The sequence below is a fragment of the Grammomys surdaster genome, unplaced genomic scaffold (genome assembly GCF_004785775.1).
Source record: "Grammomys surdaster isolate TR1022 unplaced genomic scaffold, NIH_TR_1.0 125319, whole genome shotgun sequence".
In the NCBI taxonomy this organism is placed as follows: Eukaryota; Metazoa; Chordata; class Mammalia; order Rodentia; family Muridae; genus Grammomys; species Grammomys surdaster.
Window position 1 is genome coordinate 718,079 of NW_021620197.1, and position 21,198 is coordinate 739,276.

At 39.9% G+C, this 21,198-nt stretch overlaps 2 protein-coding genes across 2 annotated transcripts in view; both read left to right on the plus strand.

Moving 5' to 3' along the window:
• The window catches only part of Gabrg3 (gamma-aminobutyric acid type A receptor gamma3 subunit), a 599,312-nt gene that overhangs the window by 414,006 nt on the left and 164,108 nt on the right, over positions 1 to 21,198 (plus strand). The gene's annotated exons all lie outside the window — the stretch shown is intronic.
• On the plus strand, positions 7,371 to 8,850 carry LOC114637492 (small nuclear ribonucleoprotein Sm D2-like). Its single transcript, XM_028785689.1, has 2 exons — positions 7,371 to 7,541; positions 8,656 to 8,850. The coding sequence occupies exons 1-2, from the start codon at positions 7,371 to 7,373 to the stop codon at positions 8,848 to 8,850; spliced, it is 366 nt and encodes a 121-aa protein (XP_028641522.1).

Here is a 21,198-nt window from a genome sequence, read left to right on the forward strand (position 1 = left end):
AGACCATTGGATGCTGCTGCCCACATTCTATTCTCAGCCAAACCTCTCTGGAAATGGCCTTACAGGTACATCAGGAGTAGTGTTCCCACAGTGATCCTAAACCCAGTCATGTTGACAGTGAAGATGGAAAGTCACATCTCCACTCCACCACAGAAGTCCTGACTAGTGAGCAACTGCAGGCAGGCCCTGCCAACACTTTTTTTACTAACCAGGTTACAGCTAGACCTTGTGCACATACAAATAAACCAACTTTTGGCAACACTAGGCCTGTGAAATAATGAAGGTTTCAGGATGAGATGGTCACCATGAGTTTGACAGTAACTGGTAGAGATGTGTGAGGCTTAACGGCAGAAATGGATTTTCTTTCAGCTGGAACACATTAAATGTATTAAAATTAGCATAACAGAGGCCTTTATGAAAGGCTGGGCATAAGAATTTTAGCTAGTGAAAATGAATAATGCAGAGCAAAAGTAAGCCTTGGAACACTGGATCTGGGCCTTTTCATTGGTGGAGTAATCATTCTCCACAGAAGGAAACTTCACATCAACCAAGCTGATGAGCTCAGGACCAGTTTCTGAACACAGATAGACTTGTGTTGTCATTCTGAATACTGCCTCGTGGTTCCTTTCTTCATAACTGGTTTGTGAGACAGGGTTGGTAGTTCATAGGTCTTGCTCTCTCCTAGGTCCCCAAATTTATGGTAATATTTCACATAGCTAATTTACAAAAACAACTCCTATGGTTAGATGAAGCTGGTGGCCACCAAACCGTATAGAAATGACCATTCTCATCCATATGAGCCATCCTTCTGGGAACTTTGGAAAGACGACTTCAAGAGTGCTATAACTACATGTGATAGAGATGAGAATACTTGGGGGAGGCTGTGTGACAAAATGTAGAGGTTTTTGGACTACAGGAAAAATAGACTGCAGAGCTTTTTCTAGAGCCAGAATAATGGAAAGAGTCCTAGTGGCAAGTAGGAAGTGGGTCAGGTTTAAAGCATCCAACACAGGATAGATCAGCTTCTCTTTCTCGTGTCTGTACAGGATTAGAAGTGTGGGGAGTCCAACCAAAGAGCAATCATGGGCTGAAACTAGGCCCCCCACACATGTTTATCAGATGTGCATCTTGGTCTTCATGCAGGTCCCCAGCACCTGAATTGTGGGCTGTCCCTGAATTTGTTGCCTTCCTGTGGGTCCCATTCTACTAACTGGGCAGCCTTCTCTGGCCTCAGTGGGAGAGTGACTTGATGTAGACATGTGAGTACCAGCAACCATACCTGGCTTCTCAGCAAGAGTAGCAGATGCTCTAAACCTGTGAGACGTCTCTCTAGCACCACTGTGGCCATGGATAAATGTTTAACAAGAACTTACACAAGCCTATGTTTGCTTTTAAAATCCCCAACTTGCCTCCATCTCTGAATGTGTTCATAGTTTCATATGGCACATATATTCTCATTATAATGCAATTTTACCCACAAATAAACAGCATCATTCTTAGGAGAGTACCTCTCTGACTCCCTGTTTGACAATATCATGGTGTGCATAAGAAATGGTGCATTAAATATGTGAACAGTGGCCTAAGTGCAGCTTTTAGAAGCTAGAATTTGTCACTTTATTAAGCTTGTATTATGAAAATCTGTTTCTGGTTTTATATATTTCAAGTGGGAAGCTAAGTACACAAATTGCTTTAAATTAGAGAAGACAGTCTTTGTCTTCGAAATTTATGGGGCTGTCACATAGCTAAATCATTCTTCAGCGCTGCATAGCTGTGCGTTTTGGCAGTTGATCTCATAGGTCAGGCTACATCTCTGCATGTCCCAGGGGTACACAGCTTTACACTGGCTAATGGTGGGGAACTGTGGTGTTGCCTGGACAACTAGCCATCCAATCAGGGATCGGAAGAGTACTGTTTGAAGACATGACATGTGTGAAACATTGAGCCATGACTATAAATGGAGGTGCTATTGAAATCTCATTCCAAAAGTCATGACTCCGTTCAGATTGGACAGTTCCATTGCTTTGTTCTCTACTAACATTGAGAATAGTTTCCTCAGAGCTTCCTGGAGGGCAGGAGAGAGTAGACCAGGATGTTTTTATAACTATCTGTTTTATGTCTGTATTCCTGCAGTTTGATTGGCTTGGAGAAAATAATCCTAAAGATTCCCTCCACCATCTGAATATGCCACAGTCATTTATTATATTAAAAGCAAGTTTCCCAATGTATTCAAGGTAACAGAAACACAGACTTGGAGGAGGGCTGGAGAAGTAGAAGAATGTAGTTATAAATACCAGCAATGGCTATATGACCAGTTTATAGAAATGTGGTTTACAATTGCTGAGAATGTTTGGTCCTGCCTTGTTAAGAATATGTCTGTGCATAAGCACAGATATATCAGCTTTTCTCTATCTCTTTATTGTGTATAGAGCTGACTGAGAGAAGAGTTAAGTGATGTAAATGCATGTTTAAGCTATAGGATTTTAAAAGAAAAGGCATTCTTCAAAGAACTTCAATGCTTCTTTAAGGCAAAAATGGTACAGTTTCAGGTGCACATGGGATAGTTACATCATGAGGTACCCAGTGATGACCTAGTTACTGGCTCCATTTGGAAATTGATCATGACAAAGAGCTATGTGTTTGAATATCACGTTGACAAAAAATAGAATTGTGGTTAATAGTGACTGTTAGAATCACTATGGAAATAAATCTCTGGTTATATTTGTGAGAGATTTTATATATTAGATTAATTGAAATGGTAAACCCCAACATAAATGTGGGTGATATAGTCAATTACATGAACTAGAGTGCTACATTACATGAAAGGAAGAAAGAGCATTGAGCAACAGCAGTCATCACTGTCTTCATCCTGACTCTGGACACATGACCAACTACTTCTTGCTCCTAATGCCTTCTCTTCTCTTTAACTGTGAGTCAAAATAAACTCATCCTTTCTAAACTGATTCTGTTATGTATGTTGTTGTAGCGTGAAGAAAAGCAGTGTGGAAAATAGAGTTCACCCTCTTTCTCCACCTCTGGCCATCATTTCCTTTCTACATCCCAGCATCCCTACCTGTTGGCACATTTACCAACACTACGTAAGGAATTCTTCACCGTCTACTTTTATGACTCCTGTGTGGTTTGTTACTATTTAAAATTTTGTCATCTAATCATGCATTATTAGTAGCATCTATCATATGCCATGTAGGCTTCACAAGTTAACCTCAGTGAGATTCACAGTTATCCTTAATTTACCTAATCAATGATGGACAGATATAAGAATCTGATGACTATTTGTCTTAGGGTTTTATGGCTCTGAAGAGACACCATGACCAAGGCAACTTTTATAAGGGCAAACGTTTAATTGTGGATGACTTACAATTTCAGAGGTTCAGTTCATTATTATCACAGCAGGAAGCATGGAAGCATGTAGGCAGACATGTGCTAGAGAAGGTGAGAGTTTTATCTACATCTTGATCCACAGGCAGTTAGGAGAAAACTGTATCCTTCAGCAAGACAGAGTTTGGGCAGTAGGAGCCATCAAAGCCCACCATCCAGGGTAATCCACTTTTTTCAGCAAAAACACACCACCTAATAGTAGCACTTCCTATTGCTAGCACTTGCTAAGCAGATTCAAATTATACATTCCTTTTCCTAGCTCTCATAAGTTTGTCCAGATACATGAGTCTATGGGGGCCACACCTAGCCATACCATAATGTAAAGTATGTGTAGTCCAACTTCAAAAGTCCCTAAGTCTGTAGTAGTCTCAACAATGTTAAAAATCTAAAGTTCAAAGTTTCTTGTGAGATTCATACAATCACTTATCTGTAAACCCCTATAAAGTGAAAATCAAAAAGCAGATCACATACTTCCAACATATCATGGAACAGGATATACATTACCATTCCAAAATGACATAGTGATGAAACACTGGACCAAAGAAAGACCAAAAACCAGTGAGTGAACTCCAAATTCTGCATCCCCATGTCTGATGTCCAACCCCTTTCAGTGTTGAGGACTGTAGCAGCCTTCCTTCGGTTGAGCTGGTTCCACTTCCTGATAGAAGCTTTCTTTATCAGGTTTCACATGGCTCTGGCATCTCTAATGTTTTAAGGTCTCCAAGGCAACTTCAGCTTCACAACTTCTTCAATTTTTTAGATTTTATTTATTGTTTTTATTTATTCACTTTATATCCTGCTCACTGCCTCCATTCTTGTTCACTCCCTCCTACGATTCTTCCTCTTTACCCTCAACCTCCCTCTCCTTCTTTTCTGAGAGGATGGTGACCCCCCCTGGGTATCTCCCTACCCTGGCCATCTGGATGGTTTTGGTCCCTGGATCTTCCTGTTGTAGAAGGTATTAGGAGGGAGGGTTAACCTCAATGGTCTTGGTGTGGCAGGCCTCTGATAGGTATCCCTAGGCTGTATGGATCTGGATCAGCAAGTCTGTATGGTTCAGGATCTGAAGGTCAGATGATTGTGGGCAGAGAGGTGGTTGGAGAATAGAGTTCTAGTGGGTGGGTATACCAAACTGCTCAGGTCAACTGGAGGTGCCTCAGAGAACTCAGCAAGCAGGGAAGATGAATGGGTCAAGGGAAACTAACCTGTATTGTTTGGGATCTGTAGGTCTGATGAAGGTGGATGAAGAGGTAGTAGGAGAATGAAGGTCAGCTTGGGTACCCAGAATACTCAGCAAGCAAGGAAGATTGGTAGGGGAAGGATAGCTAACCTATATGGTTCAGGATCTGAAGGTCTGACAAAGGTATGTGGGAAAGGTGGTGGGAGAATCAACTTTACTTCTTGTTTCAATGTCTAGGATTCACATGTGATCTTCTGGGGTTCTCAAAAGGGCTTGAGTCACTTCTCCAGTTCTGCCCTCTATAGCATTCTAAGCTCTGGCTGACTCCACTACTGCTGCTGTTCTTTGTGGTCATCTTATAGTACTGGCATCTCCAACATTTTGGAGTCTTGTGATGTAATTAAGCTGTCTTCATGGTACCAAGTCTCAGCTTCTTTGCATGATCCCTTCAGTTCTGGGGTGTCAACTACAATTGAGATTCACTTTCACTAATGGCCTTCCCTGGCCTCTCCCAGTGTCAAGCCTCAGCTGCTCTCCATGGTCTTCATGCCTTCAAAAACAGTACCACCTGGGTGATTCTTATTTATTACTAAATCCAGCTATAACATGAGGCACAACCTTGACTATTTCTGGAACACAGCTTCTTTGTGCTCTAAGAACACAATTCCCAAATCTCACCTCAGTAATGATGGTCTCTTGTTAATCACTGCTAATTTCTTAGCTCCAGCTAACCAGCATCAGTTGTCCCAGTAACCTCTTCTATTCCTCCTGACTTTAAAGCCAGAGCTATAGAGCTGAAGCTGCTGAGTTCTACTGCTTTCTGGGGCTGGAACATGACCTCCTTTTTCTATTACATAATTCAATACTTAAGGTGGGCTATCCTGGAACTTGTTCTGTAAGATGATTTTGAACTCAGAGATCTCTTGCCTTTGTCTCCTGGGATTAAAGGCCTGTACCACCATGCCTAGACATAAACATTCCTGGCCACTATGCCTCAAGATCTGGATCAAAAGTGTATGCCATCCAGCCTCAAGATTTAGATCACAGGTATGCTCCTGATTTCTAGATTGTAGTTCATTTCAGATTAAAAGTCCATATGAAAACAATAACCAGGTCATAATAATGCCTAGATGTAATTATTCCTATTCAAAGGCAAAAAAAAAAAAAAACCAATCTTGTCCTGAGGTCACCACTCTCTTAATCTGTTAATCTCCTTGAACACAAGATTCAGTTCCAGTCTACTCCTGAGGCCCCTTTATTACTTGAACCATACATATTTGTATTTTTCCTTTCTAAGCTTGCTAGGTCTGGTCAAAATAATCTTCATGAGAGTAAATCAGAGGACAAAATCTATGCTGGGCTTTTTTAGACTTCCTCTATCAATTCAATTAATTTGAATCTCTTCAAACTTAATCTCAGACAGACTATCCAGATAAGGGCACAAAGCAGCCACATTCTTCACCAAAATATCACAAGAGCAGTCCCTAAGCTACACACTGAAATTCTTCTCCTCTGAAACTTCTTGAGGTAGGCTCCTACAGTTCAAATCACCCTTAACACTAGTGTCTTCTTTGCTTCTATTAGTATGTTCTGTTAAGCCCAACTTCAAACATTCCACTGTTTTATAATCTAAAGTTCTAAAATCCACATTCCTCCAAATATGGACAAAAATATGATCAGACCTATCACAGCAATACCCCAGTTCCTGGTACCAACTTCTGTCTTAGGGTTTTTGCTGTGAGGAGACACCATGACTAAGGAAATTCTTATAAAGGAAAACATATAATTGTGGCTGTTTTGTGGTTTCAGAGGTTCAGTCCATTATCATCATGGCAGGAAGCATGGCAGCATTCACACAGACATGTACTAGAGAAGGAGCTAACAGTTCCGCATCTTCTTCCAGGACAGTCAGAAGACTGTGTCCCACAGGGGACAGAACTTTAGCACTAGGAAACTTCAAAGCCCACCCACAAAGTGATGCACTTCCTCCAACAAGACCATACCTCATAATAGGACTTCTCATGGCCCAACCATATTCAAACCACCACACCCTAATAAGCAATATTTCTATGCAAAGAGAAACTGAAAAGGTCAAGGTAGTGCAGATTACCTCTTAGGTCTGTCTCATTTTGAATGAGCCTGATTTTCTTTTACTTCCCTCCAGTGGTATAAGGATATGTTTACAATTTTTGTCCATGACACTTCTTCAACTCTCAGCATGACATGGAATGGGACAGAAAAATCTCTGATACAATGGGCCACCTACCTTTAGATCTTCAGGAGAAGGCTATTTCAGTACTTGTTGGTTAAGATCATGGTACAAGTTTCATGTGACAGAGGTAATGAAGATAAGCAGGCAAGTGCACACCTAGATTATAGATTGTAAGCACCTCTCTAAATTTTAACATCAAAAAGCCTGATATAGCTGTGTGCTTTAAAGCCTGTACACACACACACACACACACATCAGGGAGAGAGAGAGAGAGAGAGAGAGAGAGAGAGAGAGAGAGAGAGAATCTAAGGGTGGGTATTCTTAAATATCAGTGTATGGGAAGTCCAGGCATAAAATAAGGAGATATAAGCTATCATCAACAGGGGTGCAACTGTATTTCATGAAAGTGTTTCTATAATGTAGGTAGATGTGGGCTGATGTGTATACTGTATTTGCATAGTTCTGCATTTTCATAAGTCATCTCAATGTTATTAAGCATTGAATAAGGCTAAGAAAAACAGACTTGAGAGGCTAGAGCAACCAGCTTGGAGGCGGGAGTGATCTGCGAGCAAAACCTCCACCATGAGTCTCCTCCATAAACCAAAAATTGAGATGACCCCAGAGGAGCAGCAGAAGCAAGAGGTGGAGGAATTCAACACAGGTCTCCTCTCAGTGCTCAGGCAATCAGTGAAGAACAACACACAAGTGCTCATTAACTGTCGCAGCAAGAAGCTCCTGGGCCAGGTGAAGACTGTCAGGAGCCATAATGGGACAAGCTAATAATTAGCAGGTGATCATCCTGAAATGGCTTGTCTTGGATCATTATATAATCTGCAACAAGTGAGTTCTGATTCAGCAAGGCCGTAAGGAACTTATTTTAGGAAAGATTCCTGCTATTAATATGCTTTTCCTATTATTCTTATTAAACATATGTAACAATCACTAAGCAATAGCACACCCCTTTGGAGCAGATATCTGCAGATCCATGAAGATGTACTGTCTTATAGTGATGCTATATAGACAAATAGATGACTTCTTAAGTCTTAAAGATGATCTGATAAGAATTCTTAAAATTATGTCAATGATTATTAAGCTCTTTTATAATGGGACTGCTATTAGGTACTTTTCTGATACTCAAAACTGCAATGAGAGCTCTGCCAGTCTCCCAAGTGTCATCAGTTAATTGTTCTTAGTAACCAGACTTTCTCCTACTCAGAGCACATTCCAAGAGGTTGTAAAACAATTAACCAAAGGTCACTAATAGGGAACTAATGGTTTTTATAGGTGCTAGGACAGAAGATAAAATATTGCCTGGGTTTATCTATACAAACTTCACTAATTTGTTAGTTATAGTTTTAAACCGTCAGTGAATCTGTGGAGCTAGACAGGTGATGGATGTTTAGCCAGATAATTACTCCTAATGGATATGCATGTAATCATTCTCTGTTGTAAACTTCTATATCAATTTATGATTTTATTTTTGGTGTAAACTTGTGATGAACTTTGTAACATGTGACCATGTACTCTGAAAGATGCGTAAGTACCGAAGACAAAGACAAAGAGAGTAGTAGTAGTAGTAGTTAGTCGTTCGTCCCTTCCTTTCATTTTCCCCTGCCTAGAATTTTTTTTCCTTAGAATTTTCCCCTTATTAGAATTTTTTCCTTTTACCCACTTTGGACCTTTCCACTTTTCCCCATAGATAACTTTCATAGGAAACTTTTTACATATAGTAATAAACTCTATAATAACTTCAAGTGTTTTTTCTTCCTGTGACCTCAGACTAGCAGGCATAAGTTAGGGCCCAGTAGTTCCTGTTGAGATAAAACAAAGGCCACATTGCCTAATCCTCTGCTGTTTTGGGGCTGAGGTAATAAGTGTATTTCACAGGCACTGCAACACGGTGCTGGAAAATGTGAAGGAAATATGGACCACGGTCCCCAAGAGTGGCAAGGGCAAGAAGAAGTCTGAGCCTGTCAAAAAGGACCACTACATCTCCAAGATGTTCTTGCGTGGGGACTCAGTCATCGTGGTGCTACAGAACTTGCTTATCGACAGCAAGTAAAGTAGAGGCCTCAGCCCTCTGAGAGCCTGCTCCCTGCCCTGCTGAGGCCTGAAGAACCCTGACCAATGGGCTAGAAATAAAACTCTGTGCTTTTTGTTTAAAAAAAAGAAAGAAAGAAAAGAAAAGAAAAACAAACAAACAAAAAGAAAACCTGACTCTAGGAAGAACAAAAATTTTAAACGGCCAACCTATGCATTTATGTGGCTCAGATAAAAGGCAGGCCAGAGGAATACATGACTGGCTTTGTTTTGTGTGTGCTGTCCACAAACCGGGGACAAATCTCCAGTATCCATAGTCCTCACTGAACATTTCTCTTATTTCCTGTGGGAACTGAGTTACAGAGTTAGTGACCATTTATTGTTCTGGGCCACAGGTATTCTAATCATGGCATACATGTGGTCTTATGAGACAACTTCCCTTGCCCAGAAATCACTTTGGAAGAGGAATAAGAGATCTTTGCTTCATTAGCAGCTTGTTTAATTCAACTACACAGTCTTTTCCCCATCAGTCATATTTAATGATACAAGCCCACAACAAATTTTAATTATGTACAAAATACCTGGGAAAAGCAAAATGAAGTGGGCCCTTAAGAACATTACTCTCCTGTCATATTAAGTACACTGAACAGCATGATTCTTGTGCACACAGTTGCCATTAGTAGATACTATAAAGATTGGATTGTTTTCCTAGGAGTGACCAAGGAAATACATGTAAGTCCACATGTGTATTCTGCAAATGAATTAACTTGTCCTGTGAATGGCTCTGAGCAGTTCTGACACTCACTGCTCCCTGTATTCATTCTCAGTTGGGGGAAGGTGTCTAGAAGTCAGTAATTAAAAACAAACTGTACAAGCTACTGAGTCAGTAATGCCTCCAGTGGCCACACTCTACACAATGACATGGTCCTTCTGTCATTTGAGCTGAGTCTCATGGTCTGAAGCTCTGAAGAAAAAGATTAAAAGCACAGAATATTTTGTGGAAAAGGCTTCTATTTAAAACATGTGTTTTAATAAAATATCAACATTATCTGCCTCTCATTGATGAACATTCTAGAATACTTTTATCACATCTTAAAAATATGCAATAGTGATCCAGATATGAAAGGAGACACCAGTTTCTTTACATCACAGGTGGGAAGTTGCAGGTGTTCTGGTGACCTCAGATCCTGGAGTGTGTTCTATAGAGCGAAGGCTATTCCAGGGGAATAGCAATCAGTTGTTAGATGCAGAATTGGACACTTACAGCATGACTTCACTCTTCTCTTATAGTTTATTGTCATGATGCTGATGAAGCCTAGTTAATAATGCAAATTACAGCACAGGGGTGCCCTTCATAGTTATGGTTAAGTGATTTCTCCAGGATGCTAATGATGAAGTGCCAGAGGCAAGCTGTACATGCAGTTCATTTTGTGATTTGTGACCCTCTTTTGTGTGTATCTAGCAATGCTCTGTATCTCAGTTTTGCAAGGTCAATTGTAATGAATTTGTCTCCATATCTATGCTAATATTTTATTCCAGTATTCTTTACCAGCTAAAATATGGCCTAAGGATTATATTGTATTTTGTATATGTGCAATGTGATGTGTTTGCGGACATTTATGTGAGAATGCAGGCATGCTGGCACCATGCCATACATGTGGACATCAAAGGAAACTTTTAGTCTTTGCATTTCAGCATGTTTGGGATGGGGACTCTTGTTTCATTACTATGAGACGCTACTTGACCTACGAACTTCTGAAAATTCTCCTGCCTCAGATTCTCATCTCCCTATAAGACTTCTAGGGTTTCAGACTTGCCTGCTATCCTGTCTGATGTTGCAGGATATTTGATCAGACTGTACACCCCAAATTATGTTGTTTACTGGAAAAATCTGTTTCTAGTTGCAGTGTGGCTCAGCCTCAGCACACCCCTTTCATTTCTCTAGCTGGAATACAGAGGTGTCCTTAGTAAACACTTTTACTCCCAAACAATGAAGATAAAGCTAGTTTGTAGAAGGAAGCCCCCATGTTTAAAAATGATGTCTAATTGAGAGGCAAACAACATGAAAAATCAGAGAAAGATTTGACAGAATAGGATATGTCCAACTCTCAGGATAACAGAGAGAAAAGAGAGGCTACTTAAGACAGCAGTATTAAAGGGGGCAGTTTTACTAGGAGAGTTTTACAGAGACCGGTTGAAGACAGAACAAGCTAGACCCAGGTAAAGACAGAATGAGCCAGAGAATGAGAAGGACCCAGAAGATTAGAACATGTTGCCAAAGTTAATTTGAGGCCAAACAGAGCAAAAGTCAGAGGCCAAGAGAGAAGCCAGATTGAATCAGACAGTGTGGCGAGGAGTTTTGAGCCAGAACAGCTAAGCTGAACCAGCCAGCCAGAACTCAGAAAGAACAAGAAAGGGTGCACTTACGCAGCAGCAAGTCTCAGAGGCTATAAACATTCTAAGTCTAGATTAGATTGTATGTAATCTAATAGTAGTAGTAGTTCTGGAGGCTAGAAGCTTCCAGGACTAGGCCTGGGTTAGCAGATGGAAGCAATAAGCCTCAAAGGTAACAATTAACTTCAGGCCAATAAAAGTTATCATTACAATTTGGCTTTATCTGGGTTCTGAGAATTCAAACTTAGGTCCTGATGCTTGAGCCGCAATGATTTACCCATCAAGCCATCACTATGCTGATGTCTTAATATAGCACAATTGAAATTGCTTTTTAAAATCTTAATTGACTTAGAACATAGTAAGTAATTTTATTAAGTTAATAAAACCCTAAGATATTGCACACAATCATACTCAAGTATAAGTGAAAAGCTTTTAGCTCTTTATAGGAAATACACAAATGTTGTTAGAATTTATTGGTTTCTCTTTTGGAAAAAACCAATAGCTGAAATAATATTAGATACAGAATTTGAAGTTGATGTTTTCAGTCTTTTTCTTTTTTATGTTTTTACCTAACTGAGCAACAGCCATACTTAATTCACACACACACACACACACACACACACACACACACACACACACAAGGTGCTCCCTGAAGGCCTTTCATGACTGCTTATAGTTTATTTTTAATTTTTGAGTTGATTTTCACTGATCACCAGAACATAAAAATGTTCAAACTAGAATATGTGTGTATATAATGTCTAATATTTAAATTAGGTTGGGCATATCTGTCTCTTCAAATATTTGTTAATTTTTTTTTCTGGCAAACCCAGTAAACATCGTTTCTTCTGGTTTTCAGGGAATGCCACATTATCCATACCCTAGAAAATCTTACTGCTTTCTAGCTGTAATTCAGTATCCATTGATTAACCTTTCTTCATACCCTTTTCTCTTACATTCCTGTCCCTGGCCACTACAATTTTACACTCAACTTTTGTAGGGTCATCTTTTAAGATATAGATTACTTCTTAAATTTCAGTCCATCCTTGAGTTTAGGAAGCTACTGTCACTATGCCCATTTGGATGGATCATCTCCAAGCCTCCTGCTGTTGTTATTTTCTTTCCTGTTGCCTGTTCACCTCCCTCCCAGTCCCCAGTAACACTCACTCTGCATCCGGCTCTCCTGAGGTACATAGGATGGTCTCAGCAGCCACAAGACTGGATTGGTATCCCCATAATTTTGCTCCTGACTACCTGCAGATGACTCTTCCAGCAGATTACAGCAGGATTGATATGTTTTGTAGTGCGGTGGCATGGTGTAGTGGGAAGGAGTGCCTTAGCAGGCCCATGCTGAGGTACACCCTCTCCATAGGTACCAGTCATACCTTATAAAATGAGGTTTATTTGGAGCATGGGAAGAGAGTGTGGGGAAGGGAGTAGAGGCAGAGAAAAAAAGGGAACAGAGAAGGACAGAGAGAGAAAAAAGGGAAGAGGCTGGCTGACTGGGAACTCCTGGAGAGAAAGAGGGAGGAGAGAGAAAGGGAGGAAGGGAGGGAGGGGAGGAAGGAGGGAGGGAGGGAGGGAGGGGGAGAGGGAGGGAGGGAGAGAAGGGGAGAGGGGGAGAAGGAGAGAGGGGGAGAAGGAGAGAGGGAGAGATGAGGGGAGAAAGAAAGAGAGTTCAGGGAGAGATAAGGAGAGGGAGAGAATGAGAGAGAAGAGGCTCTACCTATCTGTTACTAGGTAACTGTTGGGTGGAGCCTAGAAGAAATGCTAACAAGGTTGTCATCCATTGTTATGAAGAGAAGTTTAAAATGAAATTTATGTGTCACACACACAATTAGCAAATTCCTGTATAAAAACAGTTATCATCTTGGGATTGTCTCTTTTCACCAGGCAGAAACTTATGTGTGTCCCAACTGGGCTCTGAGCAGGCTTGTCAGCTAGTCATTTGCTGTGACTGCTGGAACAAGGAGTAAATCACTGCGCAATACCTACTATAGGGCTTGTTGTAAGTGAGTTGTGTGGTAGGTCAAAACTAATACAATTTAGTGATTTCAAATGCTTTGGAAACAAGACTTTTTCAATTGCAGACATGTGATTTGGTTTTGATTTGTGCCAACTCTCAGGATTACCAAAGCAAACAAACAAACCCACACAATTTCCTTTGCTAAGCACTTGTGATGAAGAGGTGCACACTTTACCTTCAGTTCGTGATGAGTTCATCAAGAATACAGAACCTTACTCTTAATTTCCCCTTCCTGCTCAGGCCAGTAGATTTCTTTAGATTTCCCTCCAAAATGTCATTTTGAGCTGAATAATCTCTGCAACAGCAGTACCTACTGCCTGCTGTCATTGTACTATTGTCCTATTCAGAGGGCATGCTCAAAGCCTCCTGGATTCTTCACATTTCACTAACACATTTTAATTATCTCCCTAAGAAGGAGTTCTGGATGATGCACCTTGGAATTTGAAAACAGAGATGCCTCTTAATGTACAGTGGATTCTTGATAAACTCAACACAGTAGCTTAGCAACAAACTAAACTATAGAACATAGATTATCTCCTGGTTCTGAATGGGGGCATCAAGAGAGTACATGACACCTTTATCAATTACTGGAGTGAGGGGTGGGGGGTGGGAGTGGGTAGAAATTCTTAACTTAAATTCACCTGATTTCCAATTTCTGGCCACCAGGTTCTCCTGACTCCTCTCTGCACTTCTAACCCTGCCCCTACCCTAAACCTCTCCAGCTGCCACCCGACCCACTCCCAGCTTTCCTATCATTCCCAGCTTCTCTGTTCTGCCATTTTGGCTATGTATTCTCTGGATTCCTCTCTTTGCTGTTTGGTTTTGTTGTTTGTTGTTTGCTTGTTTGTTGTGTTGTGGTGGTGGCTATGGTTGTTGTTTCTTTCTCTCTTTTTTCCTCTCTTGCTCTCCCCCTCCCCCCTCCTCTTATGGCCCAGTCTATTCCACTGGGCATGTTCAGTCCACACTCTTCCAGATGCCTCTGGAAGAGTTCTCTCTTATATCTGCAATAAAATGCTTCTCCTCAACGATACCTTGAAGTGGTCATGTCCATCTTTGTCTGTACATTTCTATGGATTTTTCTAGAAGCAGGACTTTAATCTCTGAATGTATCCACTCATAAGAACTGTTCTGTCAGAAGTGATGGCATTAGTGTTAACATTAGCATAAGCACCAGACCATAGTGAGGAAGTAGCACAGGGTCTAATGTCCCTCTGCTGCCTTTTGAACATTCTCTTTCTTACTAATCTTCCCCCAAATAAACTTGTCATCTCATGCCGTTTATCATAAGCTGTCACTCATCATTTTATTGTTAAAGAATACACACACACACACACACACACACACACACACACCAAAAACTAAAACAAAACAAAAACAAAAACAACAAAGAAACAAACAAAAAAAACCCCTATCACTTTCTTAGTTATCACTTGGAGCAGCATGTCTTCTGATTGTTAGATAAAGAGTATTTGGGCACCTGTGGAAAGTGACCAGCAATTGTTAAGATTATAGCTCAGTGGGTAGAGTCATGCATGTACAGTGAGGCTTTGGCTTCAGAGATGGGTGAGTGCCCGTCAGTGAATTCAGGATGAGCAACATAGGCACAGGCATTTTTACTAGAACTGAGTTAGGAGTGGATTATGAAAATGCCATAGTTTTGCAAATAGATGAGTTACCTAATATAGTATTCTGGCTTCTAATGCTTGTTTCAGCCTTGAATTAATTTATATAGTGACCAAAATATTGAATTATATCCTAACAAGAAAAATATTAAGCCAGGGTAGAAATGACTTAAAGGGGCTTTATCTTAATAGAAAACTGACAATAGCTCATTCAAATTTCTCAGATTTGTTGCATAAAGACCCCTGTTAAATATGAATACATTGGGAAGATTGTGACAGGATAAAAAGTGTATCTACCCTTAATGCCATTAGCAGAGAGATGTTCAAACTGTTATGAAGTTCTGTATCTTATGAGAGGTGGATTTTGTTCTGTACCCCTGTGCATATATGTGTCCAGTGTATGAATATGGTTGACATGCATGTGAATGAGTGGATGTGTATTTCATGTATGGTGTGTGTGTGTGTGTGTCTGTGTGTGTGTGTGTGTGTGTGTGAATGTGGCTAATTTGAATGTGTGGTTGTGTGTTTCATGTATGTCTATGTTTGCCTATGTGAGTTTGAGTGAATATGTGAGTGTGTGTAGTGTGTGCATCTGTGAATGAGAATTTCATGTGTGTGAATGTGTGAATGCATGGATGTTGATGTATGGGTGTGTGTAGTGTGTGAATGTGTGTTTCCCACTGAAAGCTTCTTTCACAAACCACTTCTCTGAAGAGGTCAGTTTCTGAACAGGAGCAAACTTCTTATTCCTTCCATGCCATCTTTTCCCTTTGTTCCACTTCTTTTCTGCTTTCTCTGTTTCTGAATCCGTTATATGGTTCCATGTTATATGGTTTCTGTTCTAAGTATGCACAGTATGCTTTCCTTTTTAAATGGTGCAATTTTCACTTACCCAAGTCTACTTTCAACTAAGACTGTAGCACCTCTTGAGGCATGTGCGCCCCTTCTGAGAATCTCTACTTGCCTCCTCTATTTCCTTTTACCTTGCTGACATTTGTTTCATTTATGCATAAGCTATAATCATCCATGCATTATTACCATCATCATCATTATTATTTTGAATAAATAACTATGTGTATATGTGTAATTGAGAATAAGAAAAATCAAATAACTCACTTCCCTTCCCTAATCCTTTCTCTGTGGCTTTTATTCTTCTGGTAGAGTTGGGAGTTTGGCCTGTATAGTTTTCTTGTTTTCTGAATAGTTTCTTTGAACATTTCATACAAGGCAGTTCTGTTAGTTAAACATACTCTTTAATTTTTATTTTCCTGAGAAATTACTTCTCCTTCACTTTTGAAAAGAAATTCTGACAGGTACAGACTTCTGGACTGGTAGCTGAATTCTTTCATCGCTGTAAGTGGCTCCTCAGTTCTAAACTTTCTCCCCCACGCCCCCATTTAACGTGGATTTTCTTTCTTCTGACTTTCAAGATACATCTCCCTCCTGTCTGATCTTTATGTAGTGTAGGTAATATATGCACAGAAGTGAATTTTTTCATATTTATCCTCCTCGGTGTCCTCAGGGTTTCTCAACCCCTGTTTTGATATCTAGAATCAATTCTGGGAAGATTTGAGGTGTTATTATTGTTTCCAATAGTTCTGCCCACCCCCTCTTTCTTTTCCTCTCTCCTCTATGTGTCTGCCACACCCTTTTCAACTATTCCATTGAATCTTCTGTCCTATATGCTTATCTACATTTTCTCTTCTACAGTTCCACTATGGAACTGTCTGCTCCTGTTTCTTCATGATCAGTGGTTAATGTCTCACCCATCTTTAACTTATCTGTCTATACTTATGTGTGTCTGCTTTTGCTTGGGTCTCTTTACCCATCAGATCTGTTAGCGTATCTGGAGTCATAGTTTAAATGTTTGAGTCCTGAGCATCCATTCTCTTGCCAATTATTGCTCTTATCTTCTTTCTCAATTGTTGACTCATAAAAATATTTTTGTTTCTGAGACACTGCCTCAGTAAGTTGTGGTTCTATGCAGCTCCTGTCTGTCTCCTCAATTCTGAAAGCAATAGCTTGCTGTTTAGCTTCAATTTGATGAAAAATCTAAAAGGAATTTTTGATTTTTGGATTTTCTTTACTATGAGTTGGGCTGAAGGCTTCCAGGCACCTTAATGACCAGCACAATAACCAGAAGTCTTCCACCTTTCTCTTCCTGATGTAAGCCTATAGCTTATAATTTCTGCTTTCTTCTTCTGAATGGTTAGTCTGCATAGACATGAGAGAGGATAGAAAAAAAAGAGGCAGTTTGCAGGGTTCAGACTCTGTGTGGAACACACAGAAAGGTGGTGTCTTTGAGCATTGTACTTGTCTAGAACTGTCTTCCTATCTTTCTATATTCACTAAGAGAATTGAGAAAAGTTTGTGGTTTGCAACATATTTTATGTGATGGTTGAGGTACCTACCCTGATTGTTTACATATTATTTGTTTACATATTACAATTTAGAATTGTATCACAAAACTTTTTAAAAATTAAAAACAACAACCAGAATGATCTTCAAGCCTCCAAACTCCATATTGCGATACACAGTTACTGTTCGTTACACTCTTCAGAAATACCTCAGTCAATAAAATCAACTAAAGTATCTGAGTTCTTCACATATTTTGCTATGTTCTATGACAAGACACAATATGCCAAATAAGAACTTTGTACTTTCTGTACATGTGTGGAGAAAAACAAACAAGAATAGATAGAGACATCAGTGAGGGCTGTTCTAAGAGGAATGGTGACAACTAACCTGATTGATTAAATGATGAAAGTCTTCTCTCCAAAGTGGCAAGTGAGCACAAATGCCTGTGGCAGAACATAGTAGAATAACAATCAGACTTATGTCACCAAAGGCAGTTCACTTGGAGTCAGTGTTTTCAGCAGAAGACAAAGAAGACATGATATATGCCTTAAAATAGTGTTTTGACAGTTGTGTGCAGAAAACAACAGAACAAAGATACATAGAAGGGGACAGTAAAATTCGAGAGATAATGGTATATGTCAGAAGAGACCAAGCATCTGGATTTTTGAGTACATGCCATACATGTAGCAGACACTGGGGAACCATGGAACAGAAGATGGAGTAGAGAGAAGAAAGAGCAAGTTATTAACTTACAGACTGAGGAGCAATGTAGGAATTATTTCTGATATAAAATCAAGAGCTCTCTGAGCAAACATTAAGTTTTGCATGGTCAAGAGTTTACTCATATGCAAATGTTGAATGTGGGTATAACCAGTTCTAACTTCAGTGCAAATATTCAAGTGTAAATTTAGAATTTATCAGTACAGAGATGCAATTTAAACTGTGAACTGACTATAGCTACTGCAGATGCAAATGAGGAGAGAGGAGGGAGGAAAGATCTGAAGGTTGTCCAGTGAACCTTCCTGCATTAAAGGTTACTAAGGAAACATGAAAATACAGCCAAAGAGACAGAAGAGATGTACATGGCCATGCAAATGTAGGACCTATCTCTGCAGCCAGTTGTCTGCACTTTCTAGTGTTCCTGCTTCTGTAAGAGCCTGCTTTGCCAAGTGGCCATTTTCTGCATCTGAAAATAACTGCAGCTTTGGCTTTGTGTCACTACTTACCCATCATGAATGTGTAAAGACCATCTTCCTTTTCTATCCATTTCCAAGGACCATCTTTCAGGGCTCTGCCTATTAATCAGCATAGCCATGCAGAACTTGGCACAGTCATAGTAAATAAAAGTAATAATAAGAAATTAATTTATTCCTGTTTCCTTATATGACTTAATTGCTCAGAACAGGTCTGACTTTTATTTATTTTCTAGTTGCCTCTATAGTTAGGATTTATCCTATTAATATCTGTGATCCTTTGAATGAGAATGGCTCTATAGACTCATATATTTGAATGCTTGGGCCCCACTTAGTGGAAATGTTAGGGAAGGATTAGAAAGTGTGGCCTTGTTGGAGTGGGTATAGTCTTATTGGAGGAGACATGTCACTCGGTGTCGAATTTGAAATTTCAAAAGCCCAAATCTGGCCCAGACTCTCTGTCTCTCTGTCTCTCTGTCTCTCTGTCTCTGTCTCTGTCTCTCTGTCTCTCTCTCTGTCTCTCTGTGTCTGTCTCTGTCTCTGTCTCTCTTGCGCTCTCTCTCTCTCTCTCTCTCTCTCTCTCTCTCTCTCTCTCTCTCTCTCTCTCTCTCTCTCTCTGCATGCTCCCTATAAATCAGGATGTCAAAGTCTCAGCTACTGTTTTAGTACTATGCTACCATGATGGTTCTGGATTAACTCTCTACAAATGTAAGGACTAATTCATGTTGTGTACAGAACAGTGTGTGTGTGTGTGTGTGTGTGTGTGTGTGTGTGTGTGTGTGTGTACCTGTGTGAATTTTCTGTCTAGCCTTGGGCCTAATCCCTGTCTCTAAGATTTCTTATTATTCATATGAAAATATTCCAAGATCTGAAAATGGCCCATATCCAAAATAGTTCTAGTACCAAGCATTTTTTAAAAGGGTCATTTAACTTGTATGTATAAAATTTGAGACATAAAGTCCATCTTCTGCAGGTACAGAAATGACCAGAGCAGATTCACTTCAGGAAGCACGGAAGAACATTCAAATCTCATAGAAACCTAGTGGCATGGTATAACTATGCTTCAGGACCTGCTGTCACAAAACCCATTCACTTTCAGGAAAAGTTAAGCAATGGCATTTTAGTAGAAGTACTTGAGGTAGATCCAATTTCCTTTCTGTTTCTGTGATACAATACTCTGTTGCAGAGACACTTAAAAAAAGGAAGGAGTTTAAATCACCTTATGGGTTACTGTCCATCACTGAGAGAAGATCAGGCAAGAACTCCAGCAGGAATTAGAAGTCTTTGGAAGAACATTGTTTGCTGTTTTGCTCTCAATGATTGATCCTAGCTAGCTTTCTTACACAACTCAGGTTGATCAGGGAATGGAGCTACCCACAGAGGGTGCACTACTCTTATATTAAGTAATCTAGACAATCATCTACAAATAGGCCTAGAAGCCAATGTGATCTGGGAAAATCCCTCAATTGAGACTCCCTGCATAGGTTGATTATAGGAAATGTCAAATTAACAGTTAAAACTAATTAGGACAGAAAATACTAAGGAAATACAAGTGATATTTTCACATATGTGCACATGAACAAATGCTTGAGAATCAGGATGGTCTCAGTCACCTAGATGAATTGAATAGTTTTATTCACATTTTGAATGAATTATCACTACTCAGAGAACAGAGAATCATAAGATCTCCTGGTGCTGGTCCCAAGGAATTTTTCAATAGTATTCTGTACTTTGGAGCCTCAATACAAGTTTGAATTACAGTTCAATGTTAATATGCATAAAAGTAGAAAAATCTTAATGATACAAGTAATTGAGATGGTTCTGGTGCTTTAAGCCCTCAGTATGTGACATACATACCAAACTGAGTAGAGTTGAGGCTTCCTAGACTTTCTCCCATCCACATTAGCATGTCTATTGGTATTGGCCTTGTTCAGCTCATGTTTAGAAAGTCATGTTGGTGAGGCTTTATGGGTGTGGTTTCAGACAGTATTAGGAGACACAATCTTACAGCAAACTCTCCTTTTGGGAAAACTTGAGGGACTCTTTGATCCCAAGGAAGTAGTAAGGTCTATAAGAAGAATGAAGCAGATGTCTAGTAAATGAAATGCATGAATTCTAAACTTCCAGTAATTCATACTTATTAGAAGGATATAAAACCAGTTAGGCAACACTAAGATGTGATCTGGTAAGTGGAGACAATTAATTCTCTCAGACACAGCAAAAGAAAGAAATGGAAGAGAGCTCACTATAGGAAATAAAAATGGAATATGAGAGAGAGAATGGTGATTCCTTGGGAAATCAGAATCCTCTCTTGGGGAGTTTAGTTTCATTAATGGAAGAACTTAAAAATGGCTTCAAATGCATGAAGCTCAAGGGCAATTTTATTAGAGTTTAAAAGAAAAACTCCCAGTGCAAGCAAGCCGTAAATCTCAGCTGCCCAGTGGATGAAAACAGAGGAGAGAATGAAAAATAGCCATGCCTTTTGTGCCAGCATGGCAATCAGTCACATGGCAGGCAATAAGCCACATGGCAGGTAGATGAGCTTTTAAGAAAGAGTAAGGAATTGCAAGTTTAGAATTGCCACAGCCCTTCTATACTTAGAGAAGGGAGGAGATGTCAGGGGCAGCCCTGCTTACCCACTGAAAATCAGCCATAGGCCTAAAATCAGCAATAGGCCTGTCATACATGTATACTAACACCAAGTCTTGGGTCTCAGTGGAAAAACATTGGAAAAGATGGCTATAAGCTAATGTAAACAGGCAGCTTTTGTGGAAATCTAC